The 26,921-nt window shown below is 37.3% G+C and overlaps 1 protein-coding gene and 1 long non-coding RNA gene across 2 annotated transcripts; one reads left to right on the top strand and one right to left on the bottom strand.

Moving 5' to 3' along the window:
* Nucleotides 1-262: 262 nt before the first annotated feature.
* On the top strand, nt 263-10,347 carry LOC143262561 (uncharacterized). The gene is made up of 2 exons (XM_076528202.1): nt 263-1,927; nt 9,637-10,347. Exons 1-2 carry the CDS (start codon nt 1,642-1,644, stop codon nt 9,768-9,770), a joined length of 420 nt encoding a protein of 139 aa, XP_076384317.1. The 5' UTR covers nt 263-1,641; the 3' UTR covers nt 9,771-10,347.
* Nucleotides 10,348-13,546: 3,199 nt separating this feature from the next.
* LOC143262562 (uncharacterized) lies at nt 13,547-25,606 on the bottom strand. Its single transcript, XR_013036335.1, has 2 exons — nt 25,325-25,606; nt 13,547-19,312 (listed from the first exon to the last, which is right to left on the bottom strand). It is a non-coding gene; the product is annotated as an uncharacterized LOC143262562 (long non-coding RNA).
* Nucleotides 25,607-26,921: the final 1,315 nt, after the last annotated feature.

Below are 26,921 nucleotides of genomic sequence, written 5' to 3' on the forward strand. Positions count from 1 at the left end.
ACGAAGAAAATATTAAACGCATTCAAGAAATAGAAATACTTTCTCGCACACTTTCAAAATTCGACTTGGGACAAACTTCCCGACCCGAAGACTCCACTGACTACGGATCATTAATGACGACCGACGACAGAATGTCCGTCTTACACGCAACTACCAAGAACCTTTACCCGAATTTGCCTCCATTGAACCCGCCTTCTAAAACATCCTCGAAAGCACCTGTGGCGGCGACAAGCCGGCGCCACGTCTCCGCCATGTGTTTAGTTTTAAGGCGTAAGAATGTTTGGACGAATGGACCGGGCTGCATGCTGTGCGTTAGCGTCGAGCGAATGTCTAGACGATTGGTTTGAGTGTCGCGTAGAATGAATGCGTCTAGCCAGGACAGAGTGAAAGCGAACCGTGAGAATGAGAAAGAATGATCTGGATGGGATGCATCGGTGAGCGAATGGTTAGTTCAGTAAGAACCCTCGTCGGGAACGGTACGCGAGCATCGCGAGTTTGGTTCCGACGCCAATTGTAAATAAAGATAGTCTAATTGTAACCGGGTTCAATTCTCTCTTCCCGTCGCCGATCCCACCTCCTCACACCCATTCCAAGGAATGAAGCAACTTCAATCCCTCAAAGACACCAAATATCCGTCCTTGACGCCCTAAAGATATTACCCATCCTAAACGGTGAGACCGGAACAGGAGTGGAAGAATTTATTAACGAACTGCAAGAAATACGTTCAATTTGTGCAGACCCACTCGTTTTATTAAAAGCAGTTAAGAACAGATTGATCGTAGGAAAAGCCGCCGCCGCAATAGCCAACATCCGCATTAACGCATTCGAAATTTTATACGACGCCCTACAAAAGAACGTCGCAGCACAAACCACTGTCAGGGAAAATCAAGACAGATTACGCGAAATTAGACAATTCGCGCACGAAACTGTTCAAGATTACACGATCAGATTCCGAAAAGCATTCAACTCATTACAATATAGCATAGCCAACGAATGCCGAGATGAATTGACGCGAAGAGCAATGTTAGACAGATCTCAAATTGACGCCGTAACCGATTACAGCCGAGGACTTCAATACGAAATATCACGAATGGTCTTGTGTAGCCTTCCGTTTAACCTCAACGAAGCAGAAACACGAGCCACGCACTTCGAACGACTTATCAAGACACAGCCACGTCAACAAACTATCTCCGTGAGACGCCCCTTCCAACAGCCACAACGATTATTTTCCCCACCACTCAGGCAAACGCCTAAAACAAGCTACATGCCACCTCAGGCAACTGTGACCGCATCCAAGTTCGCCGCCTTCGAAAATAAGCCACTCACTGAAAGAAGCGCTATGAAATGTTTCAAATGCAACAAACTGGGACACACTGCTAATTATTGCCGAAATTTTCAACCAGCGAGCCTCAGACGAGTCAACAACACCCTGACGGAAGAAATAAAAGAGCATCCACCTCCGAACGGATTCGAATCAACAACGCCACACTGGGACAACTACCAACCCTCAACCTCACTAAAAGAGCAAGAGATAGAACAGATCGACTACGACTACTCATCGACACTGGAGCCGGAATTAACATACTCAAACGAAAATTTTGCGAAGCAAACAGAATAAGATCAAAGATCTGCAAATTCACAATGGGACATTCTACCTACGAGACTACCGAAGAAATAGACATATCAATTTTTCATAAAAATATTACTTTTAATATAATAAGCGATGATTTTCCTATTATAGAAGATGGTATACTAGGTCTACCCAGTTTAGCCAAATACGATTACACCATTTCGAAAGATTGCATCAAACTCGACAATAACACTTGTTCTTTGGCGCAGAAAGACATCGAGATCGAGCCAGGCCAGAGTCTAAAGGAAACCGTTTACCTACAAGGACAACCTACGCCAGTATGCTTTTTCAATGGTGGTGAGTCCAAAACCTCAATTTCCAATATCATCGAAGACTCTAACAGCTTCGAAGACGTACAAAATTTTAGAGAACTTGTCAGATTAGATCACATAGAGCCAGAACTTAGAGAACCAATAGAAAAGATATTATTACATTACATAGACGTTTTTAATCTTAGCAAAACCACTCTTCCTTGCACAAACCTAGCTGAACATTCGATCACGCTTAAAGAAAACAAAATCATTAACGTAAAATCATACAGACCTCCTGAGAAACATAAGGAAGAAATATCCAAGCAAATTAACGAAATGCTGGAGAAAAACATTATCGAAAATTCTGATTCGCCTTTCAACGCACCTGTGTGGGTAGTACCAAAGAAAGCAGACGCATCTGGAAAGCAAAAATGGAAAATTGTCATCGATTTCAGGCGATTAAACGAACTAACAGACCAAGACGCTTACCCTTTACCTGACATAGACGAAATCCTACCCCAATTAGGAAACGCTAAATTCTTCTCAGCTTTAGACCTCTCCTCAGGATTCCACCAAACTCCCATGTCAAATAACTCTAAAAAGTACACCGCTTTTAGTACCCAACAAGGACATTTCCACTTTAACTGCATGCCATTCGGACTTAAAAACGCGCCCGCCACTTTCCAACGCATGATGGACAACGCCCTAAGAGGACTCCCCAACGTACTAGTTTACTTAGACGACATTATAATTTACGGAGATTGCATAGAAAAACACAACAAGCATTTAGCCATGACGTTACAAAGACTAAAAGAACTAGGTTTAAAAATACAGCCGGAGTAGAATTTGTAACTCTAAATAAAGTGCTTTTGAGTATCCTTTCATTCTACAACAGGTTATGGGCCCAGAACCCAGTGAATAGTGATTTGAGTGACTCAAGACAGTGCAGAACATTAAAGCTAATACAGAGAAGTTTACAGTTAAAGGAAAGGTAAAGTGAATCAAAATGGCAAACGGTGGAAATAGTTATTTCGGAATTAAAAAGTTAAATGCTGACAATTATTCAGTGTGGTGCTACAAGTTAGAACTCTTGCTGGTTAAAGAAAAACTATGGGATGTGATAAAGAAGGAAAAACCTAATCCAGTGACTACCGCATGGACTGAAAAGGACGATGAAGCACGTGCTACGATTGGATTACTAGTAGAAGATAGTCAATTACAGCATATAAAGGGTGCAAGTTCAGCGAAGGAAGCATGGCATTCGTTAAAGGAACATCACCAGAAGGCTACATTAACAAGCAAGGTACTGTTGCTAAAGCGGTTATGTAGAACACTGTTGAAAGACAATAGTGATATGGAGGAACACATCACTACAATGGTAAATTACTTCGATGAATTAGCAGCTCTCGGACAAGTATTACCGGACAATCTTATGGCAGCAATGTTACTCCGAAGCCTTCCGGAATCCTATGACAATCTTGTGACAGCGTTGGAAAGTAGGCCCGAAGCTGATCTTACGCTAAAGCTCGTGAAAAGTAAATTGATAGACGAGTACAAGAGGCGAATAGGGCTTAAAGATACAAGACAGGATTCTCAAGATAAGGAAGCAGCGATGAAAACGAAATTTCACCACAGAAGTAGTGTATCCCAGAAAACGTGTTATTTTTGTAAGAAATCTGGACATTTTAAAAGTGATTGCATAAAGTATAAGTCATGGAAGCATAAAAGTGAGAAAGCCAATAAAACTACAGAGAATGAATCTTTCAATGATCACAGTTTTTATGCAATAGCCTCGGATGAAATTTCTGGAAAAGCATGTCTAGGTGCAAAGGTTAATAAGAAGAATAACTCGTGGATCGTCGATTCCGGCGCAACAAGCCATATGGTGACATCGAAGGCCTTTTTCGTCGAACTCGACTCAGGAAGAAAAGGCCACGTGTATCTTGCAGATGAAGGAAAGACAGCGGAGGTGCAAGGGATCGGTTCAGGGGCCATAAAGTGTAGAATAGGCTCAGGCGAGGTTGCCGAAATGAAAATAAGCAACGTGCTGTACGTTCCGACCTTTGGATCTAATTTATTGTCAGTAAAGAAATTAGTCAGAGAAGGATACAAGCTAACCTTCGAAGATGATAACTGCAAGATTGTAAAAAACGGGAAACTACAGGCGACGGCGAAACTTTGACCAGAACTGTACTAAGTAAAAACGGTCGAAAGGGCTTGTGCGGCCAACGGAGTCATAAATACGGGACACACAGAAGATTGTCTGCATACCTGGCATCGACGTTTCGGACATCGGGACCCTTCTGCAATTAAGGATTTGGCTATAAAAGGATTAGCCACAGGCATCAGGATAAAGGACTGTGGACAACGAATAACTTGCGAATGCTGCGTCAAAGGAAAAATGGCACACATACCTTTTCCAAAGGAATCAAGTACCAAAAGCAATTCAATTCTGGATCTCGTTCACACGGATGTTTGCGGGCCCATGCAGACGGTAACGCCCGGAAATAAAAGGTATATTCTTACAATTATTGACGACTTTTCTAGGTATACAAAGATTTATCTCATGAGCCACAAAAATGAAGTAACTGCATGTATTAAGGAGTTTGTGGAAATGATGAAAACACAATATCAAAAGAAGCCAAAAATGATAAGGTCGGACCGAGGAAGGGAATATGTGAATTCAGTTTTACAGAGTTATTTAAAAAAGGAAGGGATAAAGCTACAGTACACAGCTCCCTATTCTCCGCAGCAAAACGGAGTTGCAGAGCGAAAAAATAGATCGTTAATCGAAATGGCAAGATGCATGTTGCTCGATGCAAATATGGAGAAGAAGTATTGGGGAGAAGCAGTGAATACCGCAAATTATTTGCAGAATAGACTTCCTACAAAAGCGATTGGAAAAACTCCACATGAGTTATGGTATTCAGAAAGACCAAATGTCGGACATTTGCACACTTTCGGATGTGATGCATATGCACATATCCATAAGGAGCAGAGAAGAAAATTAGACGATAAGGCTGAAAAATTCATGTTTGTCGGATATTCTGAAGAGTCAAAAGCGTTTCGATTGTTAGATATAAAAACAGATCGAATAAAAGTTAGTCGCGACATAATTTTCCTAGATAAGAGTAATGAAGATAAATTAACTCATGAAGTGCATGATGATGAAGTCATAGTCTTTAATACCGAGAAACACGATGACGAAAATCTAGAAAGCGTGGAAGAAGATAGATCTGACAACGAGGAACAATCCAGTACAAATGAGAGTGAAGACAGCGAACACGAAACCCCTTTAAGAAATGAAGAAACGAGACCCGAACAATACAGACGATCTGAAAGGTCAAATAAAGGTGTGCCACCGGACAGGTACATGGTTTTTTCACACATGGTTATGGATGAAGGAAGGGAACCCAGAAACGTAAGGGAAGCGTTATCAGGACCCGATAAGGACAACTGGAAGATAGCTATGGACGAAGAAATAGACTCTTTGAAAGAAAACTACACGTGGGACATTGTACCCAAACCAAAGGATAGAGACGTGGTCACTTGTAAGTGGGTTTTTAAATTAAAACGAAATGCGGATGGTAGCATTGGGAGATACAAAGCTAGGCTTGTCGCTCGAGGTTTTTCTCAAAAGTATGGGATGGACTATGACGAAGTTTTTGCGCCCGTAGTAAGGCAAACGACATTTAGAACCTTCTTAGCGCTGGCAGGTCAGAAAGGTATATCCGTGAAGCATTTCGATGCGAAAACAGCATTTCTCAATGGGACACTCAAGGAGACCATTTACATGCAGCAACCCGAAGGATACATCATACCAGGTAAAGAAGATCACGCTTGCAAATTGAAAAAGGGCATTTATGGTTTGAAGCAAGCTGCTAAAGTTTGGAATGATAAGATAAACGAATTACTAAAGAAATATGGTTTTGAACAAAGTTCAACAGATCCGTGTTTATATATAAAGATTGTTGAAGGGAAACAAATTTATCTCATTATTTATGTAGATGATATTTTAATTGCTGCAAAGGACATAGATAAAATTGATAAAGTGGCTGATTTTTTGAAGAAACATTTTCAGCTTAGTGATCTTGGATTATTAAAGCAATATTTAGGTATGGAAATCAGAAAAAATGAAGATGGTTTTTTCTGTATAAAGCAAGAAGAGTACATCAAGAAAATTGTATGCAGATTTGGATTACAAGATGCAAAACCTTCTAGTATACCATTAAATCAAGGCTATGGAAAATATAGAGATGACGGATTGCCAATGCCAGAAAATGCCAAATATCAACAGTTGATCGGTGCATTATTGTATCTAGCTGTAAATACAAGACCAGATATATCAGCAAGCGTTGCAATTTTAAGTCAACATAATAAGCGACCTACAACAGTTGATTGGGCGGAAGCGAAAAGAGTTGTCCGTTACCTGAAAGGGACAATAGGTCATGAATTAAGACTTGGTAAAAGAAATAGCAAAAGGGAATTGATTGGTTTTGCAGATGCTGATTGGGCACAAAACAAAGTCGATAGAAAATCCAACAGTGGGTATTTATTCCAATTTTGCGGAGCATCAATAAGTTGGAGTTGCAGAAAGCAAACAAGTGTCGCATTATCTTTGACAGAGGCGGAGTATGTTGCTCTAGCTGAGGCGACACAGGAAGGAGTGTGGCTAAATCGACTGCTGGAAGATTTTGGAGAAAACATCCAGGAGAAAATGATTATTTATGAAGATAATCAGAGTTGTCTTACACTCGTGGACAACAATAAATTCAGTAACAGGACAAAACACATAGACACAAAGTTTCACTATATAAAGGATTTAAAGGATCAAGGGATGGTGGATTATAGATACTGTCCTACGGATCAAATGTCGGCTGACATGTTTACAAAACCATTGGGAAAAATAAAGTTAAAATGTATGGCCGAGAAGTGTGGATTGACTAATAAATAAATTAGTTTCAGTGTCATCATCATTGAGGAAGGGTGTTGGAATTTCAACGATGACCCACCTAACAGTTTTATGGCCCCTTGCGAGGGTGAGCCGTTGCCTACAGAGGCCCAGGTGGGCCCAGACGACAGTTCAAAAGTAGACACCGAACCGTGAGGTTGCCACCTCGGGATTTTCACCAACACCAGATTTCTGTATCTCTGTAGTTTTGCAATATATCACCATCACTTATTTTACTGTGTAGCGACCAGTCGTGCGCACAATAAGATCTTCAGTCTTCGTGCAAACGGCCAACGTAATTTATGACTCTCCTTCGAAGAAGCTATTTTTGAGAAGACAAGCTCACCACTTGATAGCACAGTAGAGTCTTTCACAGTAGATGTTTGCACAGTAGAGTCTTTCTAAGAAATTCCTCAATAGCTAAAGAGACCGTCATAGATTAGGAGAGTTTCCGAAGGGTACTCGAAGCGGGCCCAGCGACCCAAAGGCCATGTGGTCCGACGTGGGTGACCCGGAGGAAAGTTTCCACACGTGTCACGTATGACTCATCATCCCCTCCGATTACCGAGCCGTCCCGAAGATACACAAAGAGCGTAAGGGGCGGGCGGTGAGAAGGACAAAATGAGCAACGCTGATTGGAAGGGCCCAACGCGTGGGGTTGACCAATCAGGGTTGTTCAAGAATTTTACCAGGGCAAACGGCGAAACGAAAGATAAAACTCGATTACTGTATCGCGTCTCGTCCGCAGACATAGTCCGCGAAATAAAAAGAACTTTCTACCACCGCACGCGAGAGTACTATTAATTACGAACAGATCCTACCCGAAAACTGGATACGCGAATGTTCTGGAGTAGAATTTGTAACTCTAAATAAAGTGCTTTTGAGTATCCTTTCATTCTACAACACATACTACTAAAAAAAAAGATTGCCAATTCGCGTGGAAACAAGAACAAGAGAATGCTTTCTGCACGCTCCGCAACATCCTAACTACGGAACCCTTGTTACAATGTCCTGATTTCACGAAAGATTTTAATATAACCACCGACGCTTCCGGCTTTGCTATCGGTGGTATTCTAAGTCAAGGTGAACCGGAGAAAGATCCTACGTGTACGGACGAAAATTCAATTTAATAACAGATCATAAGCCGTTAATATGGATGAACTCAGTAAAAGATCCAACATCTCGTTTACTTAGTTGGTGCCTCAAATTGGCTCAGTTCGATTATAAGGTTTTATACAAGTCGGGAAAAAGCAACGTTAACGCTGACGCATTGTCTCGGAACCCAGTTTCCGCACTTCCCATATCTACCGATTCCAGTTCTTCCGATATATTCGACAGCGTCAGACGGCCATCGCGATCCTCGGAACCCGTCCAATCGCGATCCGCCACTTCTCCTATTGGCCGCCGACCGACATTGCCGTCAAGTCCTCTCTTTCTACCGACGTACCCTCCCACACAGCGTCCGCCTTCCCCACCAATACCATTAGCATCTACGTCTACGTCGTCCCCTCCTCACCACGATAACGAGAATCAATTATCTTCACCCCTTTCCGTGAATCCTCCGACACGGACAGAGACGAAGACAGAATTTTCGAAGATTATAACACACCCTATCAGTCTGACAGACAGACCTTCATTCATACGAGAGATAGGTTAATCACTAGAACCGATAATCTAGTCGCGTTCAGTTCATTTCATTAGACGGCCGACCCCTCGACACCGGCGCCGTCGATCTTTTCAATTCAGGCAGAATCCCTACGATAAAAAACTTAACCGCCGCACGGGCGAAAATCATAAATTCTGGCAACAAGAAATTGATTCTATTACCAGTCAAAGAAACCGCGTTCAACTCCACTAAATACGAAGACGTGTTAGAATCGCTACGATCCTTACTATATAGATGTGACTAACGAACTTCAATTAAATTCGTTCAGTATCTCAAAAAACCTCTTTGGACGATATTAAATGGATTAATATTTATAAAATCCTAATGGACTTATTCTCGACTACAAACGTCAAAATCTCCGCATGTTCAAATGATGTAATTATTCCACCGGTCGAAGAGCGACAGAAAATCATATCAGAAAATCACTGCTCAGCCTTTGCAGGTCGCAAAGGTATTACCAAAACGTATCGCCGTATTCGCGAAAAGTATTATTGAACCACACTAAAGAAAGAAGTACAAGCATTCGTAAACTCATGCACAGCGTGCCAAAAGAAAAAGTTAGTTCGCGTAAAGACCAGGCAACCGATGACAATAACGGATACACCTGGCAAAGCTTTCGAGAAAATTTCAATGGACATTGTCGGTCCTTTCCTACATCATGCTTCTCAGGTCGAACCCTTTTGTCGGTCGGACCTGTCTGCCACCGGACAACCCCCTCGACCTTCTCATCGTGTATCATACGCTCAGATAACATCCGCCACTCGGCAATAACATCTCGCCACTCTTGCATTACCTCAGCTCTACCTACTATTTCCAATATTCCCAACAATTCCGCAGATTTAAACGATCTCTCTAACTTAGTCCTCGCCGTTCAATGCAACTCCAACGCGGTAAATCTCCAAGACTATCTTCAAGTTCTCTCCACACTAGACTTTTTCTTCAAAAAAATAATTTGGACCGCCAACTCCGTCCTACATATACGCGTAGTCCTAATCTCTAAAACTTGGCGTGACCAGTCCACCACCTTTACCATTCCTGGTTATATTCTTTCGCATGCTCTGCTACCCGCAGCCAACACATACAGTCAAATTGCAGCACTCCCAAGTCAACACTTACCGGAGCTTCTATCTCGCTTCAGCTTACCAGGACACTCCACTACTGCAGTATCGACTTCACTCACAGCAGCACCACCACTCACCGCACAACGTCAACAACTCACATAGCAAATGTTCCTGCGCGGCTGAATGCACTGCACCGACGTCTCAACATTGAAGTTCTCCACGTCACCAACAGCAGCAACCACTGCAGGAGCTACAAGTTCGACAAAGTACAACAAACATAACAACGAACTCCTTTTACTCCCCCCCGCCCCCACAATCAAAGCCGTTATCTGTATCCGATGGAAGACAACTCGACAACTTCCGTGATGGTAGCAGATAGTTGCTGAGTGTCATGGAAACATCAGGACCACATTTCGAAACGTACCAGTAGAAAAGAGCATCCTATATAGCAGCGATAAAAATAGCATCTATAGAATACGATATAATACAGAAGTAAAATTCGCCCCAGGAGTTCATTCGCATTAACTTGATTAATTATATCAAAACTAATTTATTATTTCTGATTATAGAGAAATAAGATTTTTGAATATTCTAACTATTTAAATTACTGTCCTAAATAAAATATATTACTGTCCTAAATAAATTATGCAAATAACTTCATTTCACATAAAAACAATGTTAGCGAGAAGGATTTTTTGAAATTGGAATGTTACGACCCAAAATATTGCGAGAAATGTATTGCACTGTTATATGTATAAACAATAAATATTTACCATTTCTGTCTTTTTTAAAAACGTTTACAAAACCTCCAATAAGAATGAAAAATTTCTTTCCTGACCGAGTCTTTTAGTACTAACTTGCAGGTTCGAAATACACAGCGTTCGTACTCAAGCACATAATATACAACACGATTCAATTTCACAAGAACAACTGCGATAAATACTGTCCCATATAAATCATAGACCTGTTTAAGCCAATAAAACCTCAGAAATAAGTTTATTAATTGCATTAACTCTGCAATACTATAAATGCTTGAGTTTGCTCGAAAAGATTCGACATACCTATTTTTTAACTTTGCAGCTTACTTAATAGACAACAACAAGGTTATATCCTCGCAAAAGTTGCTACAACTAGAAAATCTGCATTATCAATTTCATCGAATGAATGTTCCAAATTGATCATATGAACATGGATTTTTATAAATCTAGAGTATTTGATTTAATCGTGTCAGAATCGAACAGTAAATTGATCAACGTACTCAAGAAAGCAATATCTCTAGTAGCAGTAGGATTTGAATGTAGAAATAAGTAGCAAGGCAATCAATCCTCTGAAGCTGTATTGCTTGTTATCCAAATATGGTTGCAAGCTTTTAATTAATGGAAGGCAACAGCAAATAATGACGAGTAAATAAAAATTACCGATTCAGATTTCAAGTTTGCTTCTCCATGACTTTTGGTGTCATTACTGCACAATTTGATTCATAGATAATATACACGACTTCGCACAAACACTTCCGATCCCGTTCACCCCGAGAAGTAAATGTTTCAGACTGTTAACCAAATTCAGGAAAGTTCGGTATGAAAGATACAAAATCAATCCTCAAATCCTCGCATACAAAGTCTCAAGCAGAAGAACTAGTCTTCTAGATATCTGCTGAACACTGGCGTGAATCTTGACATGAAAACTGCATCACTCAATCTCCATATTGATCCAATCGGTTTTTGTTGACGATAAAGACGTAAATCTTCAAGCAAGCAAATTCCTGCTTTCTATATTTCCTCTTGAATGTTTACTAGGAATCGTGCAATCTTGGTATTTTTCATTATGTGATTAATATTTGTTGCCCGTTTATTGAAAATGTATCCACTGTGCAGGTTACATTTCTTGTTATGTACATCACACTATTTGAAATTTTGTAACCTAGAATTAATCAGCAATTATTCCCAAATACTTTGAAAATTGAGATTGATAGTTGTGAAGTTAACTTATCATTCTTTGAAAATGGCTATATTTGCCTATAATTAATACTTAGAGAAGCATCGCTCCAATATCAAAAGATATGAGATAATTAATAGCCCAGCCATAATTGTCTTCGACTACTGAAACCAAGCTGTAGTACTATCATTAATGCATTTCGAATAATTTGGTTTCTATGAATAACATAACTGCTTTCTTCATTCCATATTATAACCATTACAGAAACTTTTAGCTATTTTGTGCGCGTCTAGTACAAGAAATGTTCCGCACACTACCAAGAATGCACACAGCTCTGTAGTAATCAAAAATAGAGTATTCACAATCAGTTCCATTTAATGCAACTCTTCATTTGTGGTGAAATTAGATGTTGGCGATTCCGTTGCTGATTCCGAATATTGGAAATTTGTCAAGCAACAACCCGACCCAACTATAAATTTTCCAATACAGATCCAGTACACTGAAGAAAATAGCCCCGTGTGTCTAAAATCAAATCGATCAATTTTAGATCGCCAGTCGAGTACCTCCTCTTTACTGGTATCACTTGGATCGATGCATAAGAACTCTAGCGCGACGTTAGCTCTTTTACATTAAGTCGAGCTCAAATGTTCGAGCTCGACGCCGGTCGAGGTAGACAACCCGTACTAAACACGTCAAGCAGTCTTCTGTTTGTATCGTTGCAATGTATTGTATCGTTGCTATCCTTCCAATAATCCCAATATCAAATCCATTATCTATTTTCCGTCGTTTCCCATGCAGCGCTGTTCGTTAGGGCATTGCCCTCGTGCACTGTAACGAACGTTCAGTGCTTCTTAGTTTTCAATATTCACAACGAAATAAATAGGCGCTCACACCGCGACCGTGGCTAGTTTTCATTTGTCATCAGTTATCAGCTACTGTTACGTAGATGCATGTAGTTACGCTTGTAATTCTTTAGCTTTGTTAGCTTCGCTAACAATCAACTGCGCTTGCAAATTTCGATACAGCTTTGTAGCCATAAATTGATCGCTTAATCGTATCATTCATGACCTTCACGACACATCATCACATTTCATCATTCTATTGTACATTAACCTCCTCTGTACAAATCTTATTGGTTAAAATATATTTAGTGTTACTACACCAGCGTTGTTTACCATACAGTCCACTATCCAATCCATCCTTCCAATCCTTCCTCCAATTCATCCTTCCCAACGAAAAGATACATTTGCAACATATTTGGAAATTTTGAGAAGAACAACAAACTAGTAATTTTGGAAATTGTCGAACATTTAACTTATTTCTGCACTTTATAAACCTTCCCGGGTACTACATATTTCCAAAACTTCATCCTCCGGTTACGTAAATACAGATGTAGATGGTTCATTCTATTATATAAGATTTCACATAAAACATTATTATGATTCAGATTCTGATAACACTCTACATTGATGTTTAAACCCACGATTTAAGAAAATGATGACAGAAGTGATGTCAATTTTGCAGATTGTCTTCGCTATAGCATGCATGAAAGTAGTATAGTAATACTTTACTATCCACACTTTAATTATGCATGATTCGTACTCAAGCTGCTATATGCATTATTCAGATTTGACGAGAAGGCGACTATACACAGTGCGGACACGTTCGTCGCAAAAGTCTTCTCGTTAGCTTTAAACTATACGATAGTAGGAGTTATGAATAGTACATTAAGCTTAATATAACAATTTGCGTTCAAATTTTTTCGAGCAAACTAATTATAATACATACAAATACACTTTATGTTACCGTGTTCGTTAACAGTTCAAACAGATATATGTATAATTCTTATAGTTCAATACTGTGCATAGTACAAACAGAATTAAGTCTCATTACGAATAATTTCTTTCACGAACCATCACTGAACGATGGCTACATTCTGCGACATATGTCCAAAAGGATCTATTGAAATAAAAAAATACTCCATAAATACTGCAGAATTCATTTGAATTAATAGAATTAAGAATTAACTTTCCTACCTCGAGTATAATGATAGAAAAAAATGATCACGTTTACAGCTGGCATTTATGCATTGCTATCCTACAAATGTAAGTTTTATAAATGGCGCTAAATATTTATTAATAAAGATAAGATCAGATTAAATGAAACTAATTAAAACAAACACTATGTGGTACTACAATATAGTATAATATAAAGAGTATTTTCCCGAAACTACAGAGATTTAAATTATTATATTATCATTAAAAAGAATTATTTCAGCTACTTTTAAAGTACACCTATGAGATTTATTATGTGTACAACATTATTTAACCAGTTAAGTGCGCTCGACGTGTATACACGTCGGACCAAACCTCTACTGCGGTGCGGTTGACGTGTATACTCGTCGTGTAAAATAAAAAATTACCATTCACTATGAAAACTCGAAATCTCAATAAAATGTAATACGAATATTATTTCGTGATATGTTCCCTTTATATTACCAATACGACCGCTATGTATTTCATATGGAGGGGGGCTCGCGTATCAAAACTAATTACACACGTAACCCGCAATTTGGACGGGCAGCGTTGATTTGCGGAGAAACCGCGTCAGCAGTTAGCAGTGCTCTGCGACGTAGAGTCTTATACATTTTTTACACAAGACAGGGAATTCGAAAAACAGTACGAACGAAACAATCCGAACTATTCGAACAAAAGCTCTCCCTTTCTTGCTTCCGAAGCGTCTCAAGTAAAGGGTTTATTTTCATAGTTATTACCAAATAAAGTATAAGACAAAGTAAGTATGAAAAATACTAAATATGTATAAATAATTATCAACTGCTTTATTGTTCAAAAACATGGGCGGTAAAATGATTGTATTTTTATGCAGTCGAGACTATGACTTCCATAACTTTATGCAGGTATGAAGTTATGTCTGCGACAATAATAATAATAATAATAATAATAATAATAATAATAATAATAATAATAATAATAATACAATAAACGGCTAAATTTTACCCTCCAGATGGGTGATTCAGATAGTGATAGTGGCGAAATTTTACACATCAGAAAGCGAAGAAGTGTGCCTTGTCTTATTTCGTCTTCTGACGAAAACAAGAGTGATGACACCGAAGAGGATTGCTCTAGCGAAAATGAGTCAGAAGAGGATTCTTCTTCCAGTGCATCCAAATTGGATGACGAACCTTCCGGTGACAGTCAATCAGAAGAAGAGAACCAAACCAAACATTCTGAATGGAAAACAGAAGAAAATAATAGGGCGCCATTTGGTTTTTCTGGAAAGTCCGGACAACAGTTTGATGTGCCTAGATCATCAAGAAACAAGTGTTTATTTTATTTGGATAAATTATTAGATAATGAATTCATATCCATTATTGTGGAACAAACGAATTTGTATGCACAACATTATGTTGAAAATCGCACTTTGAAGCCACGATCAAGAATGAAGAATTGGTATTCGACAAATTATAATAAAATGAGATGTTTTATCGCAATGTTGATATTGCAGGGTATCATAAGAAAGCCAACACTACAAATGTATTTTTCGAGAAGAGAAAGTGTATCAACACCTTTTTTTTACGAAAGTGTTGACTGCAGAAAGGTTTTTACTCCTTTGCAAATTTTTGCATTTTGCAGATAATAGAAATTTGATCAGTGCGAGCAAAATTTCTAAAATTGAATGTGTTGTGAAAAATATCCAACACAAATGCAAGAGTTTATATATTCCAACTCAAAATATTTGTGTTGATGAGTGCCTCTTATCATGGAAAGGACGTTTGTCATGGAGACAATATATTCCTTCTAAAAGGAGCCGTTTTGGCATAAAGCTTTTTGTTCTATGTGAAAGTCAGTCCGGATATATTTGGAATTTTTGCATATACTCTCTCTCTCTATTTCCTTATTTTTTTTGTTTATTCTTGCTATCTTCAATTTTTCTTGCTTATGTATTTTATTATTTTTTGACAATTTTCAAGCTCTTAGTAAGAATAACGTATTTAGAAACGAATTGTTAGTTTATTTGACAAATAAAAATGTAATCCTTCCTCGTTTTTCGTAAAATGTGTAACAGTACCATTTGCTCTGCGTTCGACGTGTATACACGTCGTTGCTTGTTTTTAATTCCGCACCCTGTGGTGATCTTTTGAAACTAAATTCCACAGATAACTGGTTAAAATACCAAAATTATGAAATTCTTTTTCGAAAATCATCGGTTAGTGTGAAATTGGTTTAGTCAAGTGTATATAAACCAGTGTATTACAAAAGATGAAAGGTAACATTCTCTATTATTCCGAAAATGTCTAGACATAGAAGTCAACTGTTGGAATAGCCAATTAAATCATACTTTGAATAAACAAGTGAGTGAGCATGCGCAGGATGAATGAGCAGAGTGGCGCAGTGGAAGCGTGCGAGGGCACTTCTAATGGGACAGTTAATTAGTTATAGTGTTAAATGTAGAGTATTAATGTTAATAATAAAGAACAATTTACTTTAATCATCCCCAGAGTATTCTAACATCAACATAATAAAAAACATGGAGAATACTTAGGCAGATATGCAAACTAATATTTTTGTAATTTCTATTGCGTGTTTCGTCCAAATTTTAATAGGAATTTGTAGACAAATGTTTTATTTTATTTTCTTCTCATGGTTACTCTGGGGTTTTAATAACGTCAAGTAGAAAGTTGATTGAAGTCATAGAAAATGCTCACTGGAAGTGTGACATACGAAGAACATTCCTGACATATCTTTCATAGCTTATCTTTCACGTACTTTGAATTCGCTCAAGAATAATTATTCAGCCATAGGAAAGGAACGTCGAACATAACGTCGAAAACGTGGGAATTTAAGACAGCGTTAAATTCATTTAAGTCATTCACAACCTACACTCTCGATGAGAGCCAAAGATCCAAATAGCCAAATAACTATATCGACGACCTAAGCATCTTTTTCAAACGCAATTCGATATATGAAACTGTGATAACAGCGAAGCCAAGATTAGAAGAAACAATGATGCAAACAACACTCACCTACGATCTCCCAGACGCCTCATCTACGCCATTTCACCTACCAATAATGTCACCTGCCAAGATCAGAGAACCAAGTATAACTTAGTCTATACCTGATTAGGAATCTTCATCCCAGGAGAACAGCAATTCAACTGATGGAGACGAACCAGATACTAGTCCAGTTTTGCCACAACCTACGAACACGGATAACATTGTCACACCAGCAGAAGAAATTCGATGAAAATTAATAGAAGAGAAGCTCGCAGTAGATTAATCGAAGGTCACAAGGGTGTTACGGAAACCTTAAATCAATTAACCCTTTCGATACTACCGCCGCCTATTGGCGGCATCCACGGAAAGTTATGTGGGCATGCCTTAAATATATATGTTTTATTATATATAGATAAACTACGAAAAACAAATTGGAATGTTTGCTTATATCGTTAATTTTTTGAATGTGTAACTTACAATTTGAATTTAGCTCCCTTCAGGATGAGTGTAAAACGCTTGAAAGGAGAACAATGGATAAACGAAATCATTGATTCCAAAAGTGATTCTGATGAAGAAAATGAATATAATTTAGCATTTCGCAAAAGGAAGAACAATCGAGCACGTGTACTTAGCACCTCGGAATCTGAAGAAGCAGAAGAGTCTGAAGTACGAATTGATACTCCTTCTAGCATCAAATGGACATCAAAGAAGCTTAGTCCAAAAATTCATGATTTTACGCCACATCATTCGGGAGTAGTTGGGAACAATTTAAATCGTTCGTCGAGAATTTTGGATTACTTCAGACTGCTTTTTTCTGAAGATTTAGTTAAATTTATTGTGGAAAAAAACAAACAATTACTGGTGTCGACAGCTCAAAAGGGATCACTTGAACGTTTCAGAAGGGATGGAAGTGGATGAATTATATTGTTTTATTGCTGCGTCGTTATTAATGACGCGAACCAAAAAGCTATCCTTAAATGAATATTGGTCTAAAGATAAGCTTCTCCGAAGCGATATATTCAGTCAAATTATGAGTAGAGATCGCTACTTTTCATTATTGAAAATGTTGCATTTTACGGACATAGTCGGTCACACTGCTGATCGTTTACACAAAATAAATGAAGTAGTGGAAATGCTACGAACATCATTTAACAATGCATTCCAGCCATACCAGCGGTTATGTATAGACGAAAGTCTACTCCTCTACAAAGGCGTAATAGATTATAACTCTTCAATGGGTACAATCGATAAATCAGATATGGTGATAAGTACTATCGATGCAACTCGCAAAAGTTTAAAGTTGTATCGCAAATGCGCGTGTGGAACGCATTCTGCCTATATAAGCACACCACAAAAAAAAACAAATCTCAATGGCGAAATTTCACCTTCAGTTGATTAAGGAAATATTAGAAAAATACCACACACACAAGAATCATGAATATTATCGGTGCAGCAGGTCAGGAAGTAATTATCCCACAAGGCTCACAGGGAGACATTTTCCTTCGATATATCATCAGTCGGGGGAGAAAAATCGAAAACAAAGATGTGTTGTATGTGCGGTTGGTGGTGTGGGCTTGTGCGTTTCACCTTGTTTCGAAAACTATCACACCAAGTTACACTATTAGTTTTGTCGTTGATTATATTTCACTATTAGTTTTATTATTTATTATGTTACACTATTAGTTTTGTTATTTATTTTAATTTTGTGATATTGGACCATATCATTTATATCGATGCCATTTACTTTAATTAATGTACTGTCAAGAAAAAGATATGATTCTAAAACGTTAAGCGCCATGCCTGTTTTGTCTATCTTTCCATCTGATCCGCGAGATAAGATTCCGTCGAAATCGATTTTTTGCCGAGGATTGGTTTAGGTTACGACAAAGCAGTATAAACATTTTAGAAATGTTTTTTAAACACTTTAAATTCCGCGTCAGTCACCGATGTCGCGGTCCGAATGAAAAGTTTAGTGTCAATCACGCTTCTATTTTCTATTTTCATTTCTATGAATGCCGCAAAACATGTTTTCGCGGCTTACGCTGTCGGACAGTGCAACCACTCTCGCGGAAAACTTCATCGTTCCACGAATGTATAACCGCGGCCAGGTCCTCCGTACCGAAAGGGTTAAAGGAAAAATATCACTGCCCTGAAATGAGAAAAGATTCACAAGAATTCATTCGTTCACTTATCAGAACAAAAACCCGTCAACCCGTAATTATTACGGACACACCTCTGGAACCTTTTGACGAACATGCCATGGACACATTTGGACTACTTCCAACAACAATCAATGGAAATCGCTACATTTTAACTATGCGAGACAATTTAAAAAAGTATTGGTTAACAGTTGCTTTATCAGATATTAAAGCCATGATAGTAGCTGTCGCGTCCGCGAGTCATTTCATTGCAATACGTGGGACAACAAAATCCATTTCGATAGATGAAAGCACTAGTTTCTTGGGAAACTGATGTTACATGTTGCCGAGATGGATTGTTAAAAAGGAGTCATATATTGTATTAACAGAATATCTAAAACAATACATCGAGTCATATGAAGAATGGGACCTCTACTTACCATTTGCCATGATTTCATATAAATACCTCCGTTCACGAAGCTACGAATTTCACACCCCACGAATTAATCTTCGGGAAAACCACGAAACAGCCAGTAGTGTGTTCCCCTCAGAAAAAAATATGCCGACTTGCGGATCTTATTTGATTACGTTACAAGCTATATTACGATGAGTGAGCTAATCCGACATAACTTATGGTGGAGTAATACGTCCATGTGTAAAAAGAATCTGAAACAAGCAAATTCGATCCACGTTACATCGGGCCATACGAGATAGTAAGTGTCGGATATAAATAATGCAATTTTAAAAACAGATGCGACCGGACACCTAATCGCGAAACATCAGGATAAATTAAAACACTCCTTCGTCTTCGATAGTTCGTGCGACACAAATTAAAAATTGGAATCACTTTCAGGATGAAGTAAATCCCGCTGATTATCCAGAGGTGCGCGAGGATCTCTTAATAATGCCAATGTATAAGGAAAATCTAACTCGTGTTTGAAGCTGAAGAATACAAATTGTGTGAAAAATGTTGGTCTCGGGGGTGGCAGCAGAAGAAAGAGAATTATTTCCTGAAGGCTGCTGGCATACCATCGCAGGAAACCACATAAGTGAGGCAGATTGTCATTGTGAAGGATATGGTTCTGTAATCCTGGAAACACCAAACACTATTCGATGCCGAGAATGCATCGAAGAATACATATTTCGAAATGTAACTGGAGACATTACAGCAATTAAAAAATGGCAAGGCCATTGATGTGGTCACTCAGTGGTAGCATCATGACCGTTAACAGCAACACACGCACATATATAAAAAGAAAAACACATATAATCCATAAATCATCGTCATAAATAGTTAGAGCCAATTGAACGTAGCAAACGGGGATCTGCTAAGATTATTTAATTGAACATAATTTAACATAACATATTTAACATAAACATGACAGGAAGATGTATTTTTCTAAAAATTTCAAATCGGGATAAAGAAAAACATGCACGGGAAGAGCTACCCAGACCAGGATCGAAAGGATCAAAAACCAAGCAATCCAAACCGAACCAGAGGAAACAGTGTCGAGAAAAAGGGTTGGATCGGTGGTGGAGTCAGGGATCTGCGATCTGTGTAAGGTGTACGCCCTCAGAAAGGACTGAAAGAATCATTTACATGTTTCATCTAAGGAGGGAGGGGAGCATACACCCGCTGGCACCAGTCGGCGGGTTCGCTCTTTATATATATTGTGAACTATGTGCCCCCCTTTGGAGAAGTGCGATGACGAATTTTCTGGGACCGAAGCAAATATGAACATCCCCATTACCATTTTTCAAAAAAAATTTTGGTATATAAAACGCCCAAACGCGACCAAAAGCGGGCCAATACGTATATCATTACAAGGTTATAAGCCTTCCCCGACTCAGTGCGACAAAGTGAGAGCGCGATCTAGAATCCGCGCTACACTCACATACATGCAATTGTATATACCAAAGGCTTGTAATATACTATCTTTTACCAGTCTATTTAGTTGTCGAATTCATTTATCCCACTTCCTGATTGAAAGCAGTAGTTGGTACAAACTTATATAGATATATAGTGGCCCATAAAAGTGTTCGTACACCATTTAAAACGCAATTACTTTTTCAAAACTGAACTAAATGACTTGAATTTTTTTAGGCGACAGAGAGATTAGTCTACCAGACGATGACTAAAAAGCTTTCTTTTAATTTTGCTATTACTTGGAATGAAAAGAAGAAATTAAAAAACCTCGATTTTTAACTTTTTTATCTGAGCCTATAACGAAAATTTAGAAAATACCCTCTTGTAGATTTCGGTAACTTATATGCGTGCTGAAAATTTGATCGACATCGGTTAAACCAGAGTCGAGCTACAGGTGTTGCAAGATTTTAAAAACTGCAGATTTCATACAGTTCTTGGTGAAAATCGTGATAAAACTGCGATTTCTGCGATCTTTAATTTGTTGTAACTCGTAATTGATATTACGAGATCTACCAAAAACATTTATTAAATTTTCGTTATGGTTATGTCGAGGTTGAATTTATTTTTCAAGTAAATTACTTTCAATCGAATATACGGCAAGACCGGTTACTTCGGATGATTTGACAATTGTTCCGCAGTATTAGGGATTAATTCATTTTCTATGCGTCGGTCGACGAAATTAAAAACTGATTCCGATAGCGATCTGTCATTGTTACTTTTTATATTCGTACCATTAAAGACCAGAGTGTCAAATACAAATGGTCTTAAATGGCCACGTGCCAGAGTTCCTACGCAGTGAAGTCGAGCTCTGATCCCGGCCGTATAAAAAAGAAACTTTTTTCTTTCGTTTTCAATCTTTTTCAAATGTCCAATTATCATGAAATGTACTCTGATATACTGAAAATAATTAATTTATACAAGCAGGAGAGTCAACGGATAAAAGCTTTAATACTTTTGAAGAAATACTTCAATGTGTGTAGCAAGGGAAAAAATGTCGACCTTATACTTCATTGTGGAGATTCATTTTACGATGCGAAACCAACAACTTCTGATGAATTAAAATGTATGGAATTGTTAAATAAATACTATATGGGTCCCAGGTTAGCAAGATATGATAATATCAATATAAGATGATATTTGAAGTACGACAAATATTAATTATTGCCATTTCATCAGAGCAATTAACATTCAATTTTTGAGCGAGCCAGAATTAACATCCCCACACTGTACTTTTGAAACTATAAATTTTTAGGATCCAAATTTTAATATTGACATGCCAATATTTTCCATTCACGGGAAAAAAATGACCATCCAAGTAAGAAATATAATATTAATAGTTTAAGTACAGTGATTTTTCAACACTGTGATTCAGCCATTAGTAATTATAATCAAAATTATAGGTTGTGGAATAAATGGGCCAACGGACTTGTTGTCTGTGTCTGGTTCCATAAATTATTTTGGAAAATGGACAGCCACCCCTAAGATGATCATTCCTCCACTGATGATAAGAGATCCATGTATGTATTGAGAGATCTTTCCTTTTTTTTAATGCAAACGATTTTCATTCATAGGTGAAATGCTTTAATTTGTTTGTTTTACATAAAAAGCGTGCACCATGTCTTAAACGTGGATATACTTCGGAAGCCCACCTTCCCTCTTTTGTTGACTTTGTCGTGTGGAGAGGGGAACACGAATGTCGTATCACACACATGTTTATCTCTAAAAGACAATACTACATTTCTCAAACAGGTATATTTTCAGATTTATTTATTAATTATGATGCATAAAAAATAAGAAACTACTGCTTAAGAAACGCACGTACAGGTTGCGATTTCTTTATGCGAGGGCGAATCGAAGGCCAAACACATTGGCATGCTTAGCGTAAACGGTAATAAGTTTAAGTTGAAGAAATTGAAATTAAAAACCGTTAGACCATTTGTGTTTGACACTCTGGTCTTTAATGATACGAATATAAAAAGTAACAATGATAGATCGCTATCAGAATCAATTTTTAATTTCGTCGACCGACGCATAGAAAATGAATTAATTCCTAGTACTGCGGAACAATTGTCAAATCAGCCGAAGCAACCGGTCTTGCCGTATATTCGATTGAAAGTAATTTACTTGAAAGATAAAGAACGGTTCGATTCGACGAGGTAAGATTCTATTAGTACATTAACGAATACAAGTAATAAACGGAAATAAATAATATGTATATTTTAGATTGGCACAGAAATATTGTGATAAAGTTGCTAATCCTCACGAATTAATTGTATTCTGTAAAACAAGAAGTTCCGGTAAGAAGCGATTGTCGCTTGATTTTGACGGTATTAGTGATGAACTCCAGGATATGGCTGAGATTATGGGCTATACTGAGATAAACAAAAATTGCGATATTCTACAAGGTGCTAGAAGGTAAAATTTGTTTGGTTTTTTAATTAGGAGAATTAAGGTTTTGTGGAAACCATACAAGCAAAACTAAAAAGATCATCGTTTCATCAGTTTGGATGAAAGTAAAAACCTATGAACAATACTAACAGTGAATGATCTAAATAAAGCATTAGGTAAATTTGTTAACAAAAATAACACTAACGCTTTTAATAACCTACAGAGGTAAAGCATATACAATGTAATATTTCAAAATATTGATTTGCCATTATAAGCTCGATTGTATTGTTACTATTAATTCTGTACATATAGCCGTGAAATAAAAAAAACTTGTGGCATGTTTGGAAACTAGTGGAACAACTGCAGATATTGGAAATATCAGGAAAGAAGTTAAAAGTTGTTGTGATAAGAGAAAGAAGGAAGCACAAAAAGAAAAAACAGAAATATATGTATACTTGCAAACAAACTTATCTAAAAATGATAATATACTATTAGATTTGACAGATGCTATTTTATATTTATATATTTTATATTTCGCATACTATTTTATAGATGCAAACATTATTCGCTAATAGACCGGTAAAACCCTTTAATAATGACGAGATAATAGTTATTGACAGTAGTAGTAACGATGAAGATGAAGCGGAAAAACAGATAAAGCTAATGGCAGTGGAGCATGTAACAAAACCAAAGAAACCGATAGAAATAATGAGTCATAAAAGTTCTGTTGGTGTAACATCTGAGAGGTAATTTACTTCAACTCAAAAACAGACAACAGCGCAGATACATCATCGAACTCTATTAAACGATTCACAGTTTATACGTATAGGTCTTTGATTTATTATTAACCATGACATTTTATCATTTGTTACAGGATGAAGCATTGAGCGGTGATGTAATAAAGAAAATAAATTGAAGAAAGCCTAATAAAATACGGTTCCAAAGCAATTCTGATTAGTTTGTCCAGGTCCGAATCCTTGTTTATACAGTACTTGTAAAACATTAATATTAAATAAATACTTTTCAGTAAATCTTGAAATATTTGGTAATATATAATATATATTATATATAATTCGGACATTCAAGTTGCAACAAAAAAAATACATACTATAAACAAATCATAAAATCGTATAAAATAGAGATTTTAAAATGACATCGATCTTAAATAAAGACTAATGATAGAAGAACTAGTAAAACACCATTTATCTGGACTGTGTTTATCCAACATAGTAACCCGTTACCAACAATTGGATGTCAGGTACGATGCTCCTCTTATCCAACTCCAGTCTACGCGATATACCCATTATACAACACACTGTTTTTGTTTCTTAGTTAGAAATTCTAACATAGTCTTTCTGCGTAGAATGTAAGATAAGTAACGATTTATTTCTGTTACTTGTATCTATGTGATTCGTCCAGAACATATATTCTCATTACGTCTTCTCACAAATCAAACGAAAAGAGAAAAAGAGTGGTGCTTTGTAGTGAAGAAAAATTTGAAATTAATAGACGCTTCAGAAACAATTAATTCCTTTTATTAGAAAATAAGCTTACATATTGCAAAGAAAATGTATTAGAAACATCGTAAGAAAAGAGAGTGGAACGCAGTGTATAAAGAGATGGGAAGAGGTGAGCACTTCAAATAAACCTACCAGTTACAAACTGAAAAACTCTAGTTTTTAACTTTTCTATCTAAGTTTTAAGACGAAAATAATAACGAAAATTTTAAAAAATACGTATTGTAGATCTCGATAAGTTACATGCATGCCGAAAATTTCATCGAAATCAGTTAACGCAAGGTCATAGTTACGAGCATTAAAAAAATTTTAAAACAGCAAATTTCTCACAATTATTGGACGGAAATATTAAAAATCAGGACAAAACTGCGATTTTTGCGATCTTGAATTGTTTACCGCTTATACCAAAATCAACCGATTCCGCTGAAATTTTCAACATGAATATAAATTACCGAGATCTACGAAATACATTTCTTAAATCTTCGTTATATATTATTTTATTTAATCATTCTAAGCAATAACAAAATTCAAGCTGCTTAGTTCAGTTATAAGCAAGTTATGGCGTTTTAAAAGTAGTCCTAATATTAATGGGAGTCACAATAAATATGCGAAATGGTCGCAAATAGCCTCTAAGATCGTGTCACAGTGATATTCGACCTAAAATATGACCGCGACGCCATATATTCGCAAGAACCGATTGCCCACGTGGAAGACACGTGCTTCCCATTTCACAAGCTTTCTCGAGACGCTATACGCGTAACGCACCGAATAATTACTCCAACCGAGAGAAAGTAACAGAGTCATCGAAATGTAATTGGAGAAATTCGTACTGATAATGAGACTTACCGAAAAACTGACCAGAAATTCTCAGTTACGAATGCGGCTCCTGGCCGGTCATTAGTCTTCACATATCTTTGGGACGGTCGCTGGCAATTGTTGTCAACACTGTCCTTTATTATTTCGCCTGCTGCCCTATGGTCTTTAGCGGCTATCTTCTTTCACTCCGTATGAATTAATCTCGGCTCGAATTGTCACAGTTACACTCATTTCTTCCAAACACCCAACGCTACGGTCTACGCGACAATGATCCTCGTTCTCGGCAGATCGCTTCCTCAGCCAGAAACGAGGCATTCCCCACTCCCGAGACTCACGGCTCGGCACAGACGCACAAACCCTACGCGCACCCGCCGTTGCTCAGGGCCGGCACTATTCGACTCAGCCCACGCTCCGAGCGTCCTAGATCTCGCGGCATAATTCAGTGACTGTAGAGAATATCGCAACATGTTACAATTTCAAGAAATTTCAGTTTATGCAAATACGATGAGCTCAATAAATGAAAAACCAAGAAAGGAATTGGTGGCCAGAACTTTAAAGGACAAACATCTCGAAAGTGAAAACATGTGTGACATGCAGTGTTTTTTCTTCCAGCCACAAAATTTCTTTCTTCCCTGATTTTGTTAAAAGACTTACGAATCACTTTGCAAATAAAGATAAAAAGATACAAAAAGCATGCTTTCCACAAAACAAAAAAATAAACTATTATATTAAAAAAACTCTACCAAATTGCAGAAAAATAGCCTAGATATATTTTTTATTTAAAATAATTTAATAATTCAAACAAATTTACGTCTTATTTCTATTACTGTGTACTGTAGCTGGATTAAGTTTTCACGTTTTTCTCGATGGCTGCGTTGATTACTGATCCTTCTGTATACGCTATACGTGACTATAGCGCGTATATATATATATATATTATATATAACTCAATCGAAAATTGCTTTTTATATTTTGCTAAATATTTTGTGGGTCCTATATATTTTAATTCTAATAAAATTCGTATATATGTAAAAGATATGTATATGTAATATGTTGCGATTCCATGTAATTCCAAACAAAAAAACATGAAAAAAGTGTAGAATAATATTTTTTTGTTTAGGATTTAGTTTTCGAGAAAATCGAGATTGAAAATTTCGAAAACAAAATCCTAAAAAAAAGGAAGTTATTCTGTATTTATTCATGTCTTTTTTATGAAGAATAACCCAGTGCCTGTTTGTATATAGTTTCAGGAATACCCTGTATTTTTCAACAGGGTGATGCCGCGAATGTTTTTCTCGAAGATTGATCAGCAAGGTCATATCGCTGAAAATTGTTGCGAAAATCATAACCAAGCATTATGCAAATAGCAGACAATTTCGAAACATTTCCGAATGACAAAAGTGTATTTAAGATGAGAAGGAGCAATAAGAGCAAAAACTAATAAAGAAACTCCGTAGATAATAATGATTGTTAATAAATGGAAAGATGGAGCCACAAAACATTAGGCATTCAATATTATTCCTTGATTTATTGATATACATAATTTTAAGTTAAGTGTGCTAACATTTTATCCCACTGTATTTCTATAAAAATTCTCTTTTCTCATATAAAATTGTTTACACTTGCG

The sequence above is a fragment of the Megalopta genalis genome, unplaced genomic scaffold, assembly GCF_051020955.1.
Source record: "Megalopta genalis isolate 19385.01 unplaced genomic scaffold, iyMegGena1_principal scaffold0143, whole genome shotgun sequence".
Taxonomy (NCBI): Eukaryota; Metazoa; Arthropoda; class Insecta; order Hymenoptera; family Halictidae; genus Megalopta; species Megalopta genalis.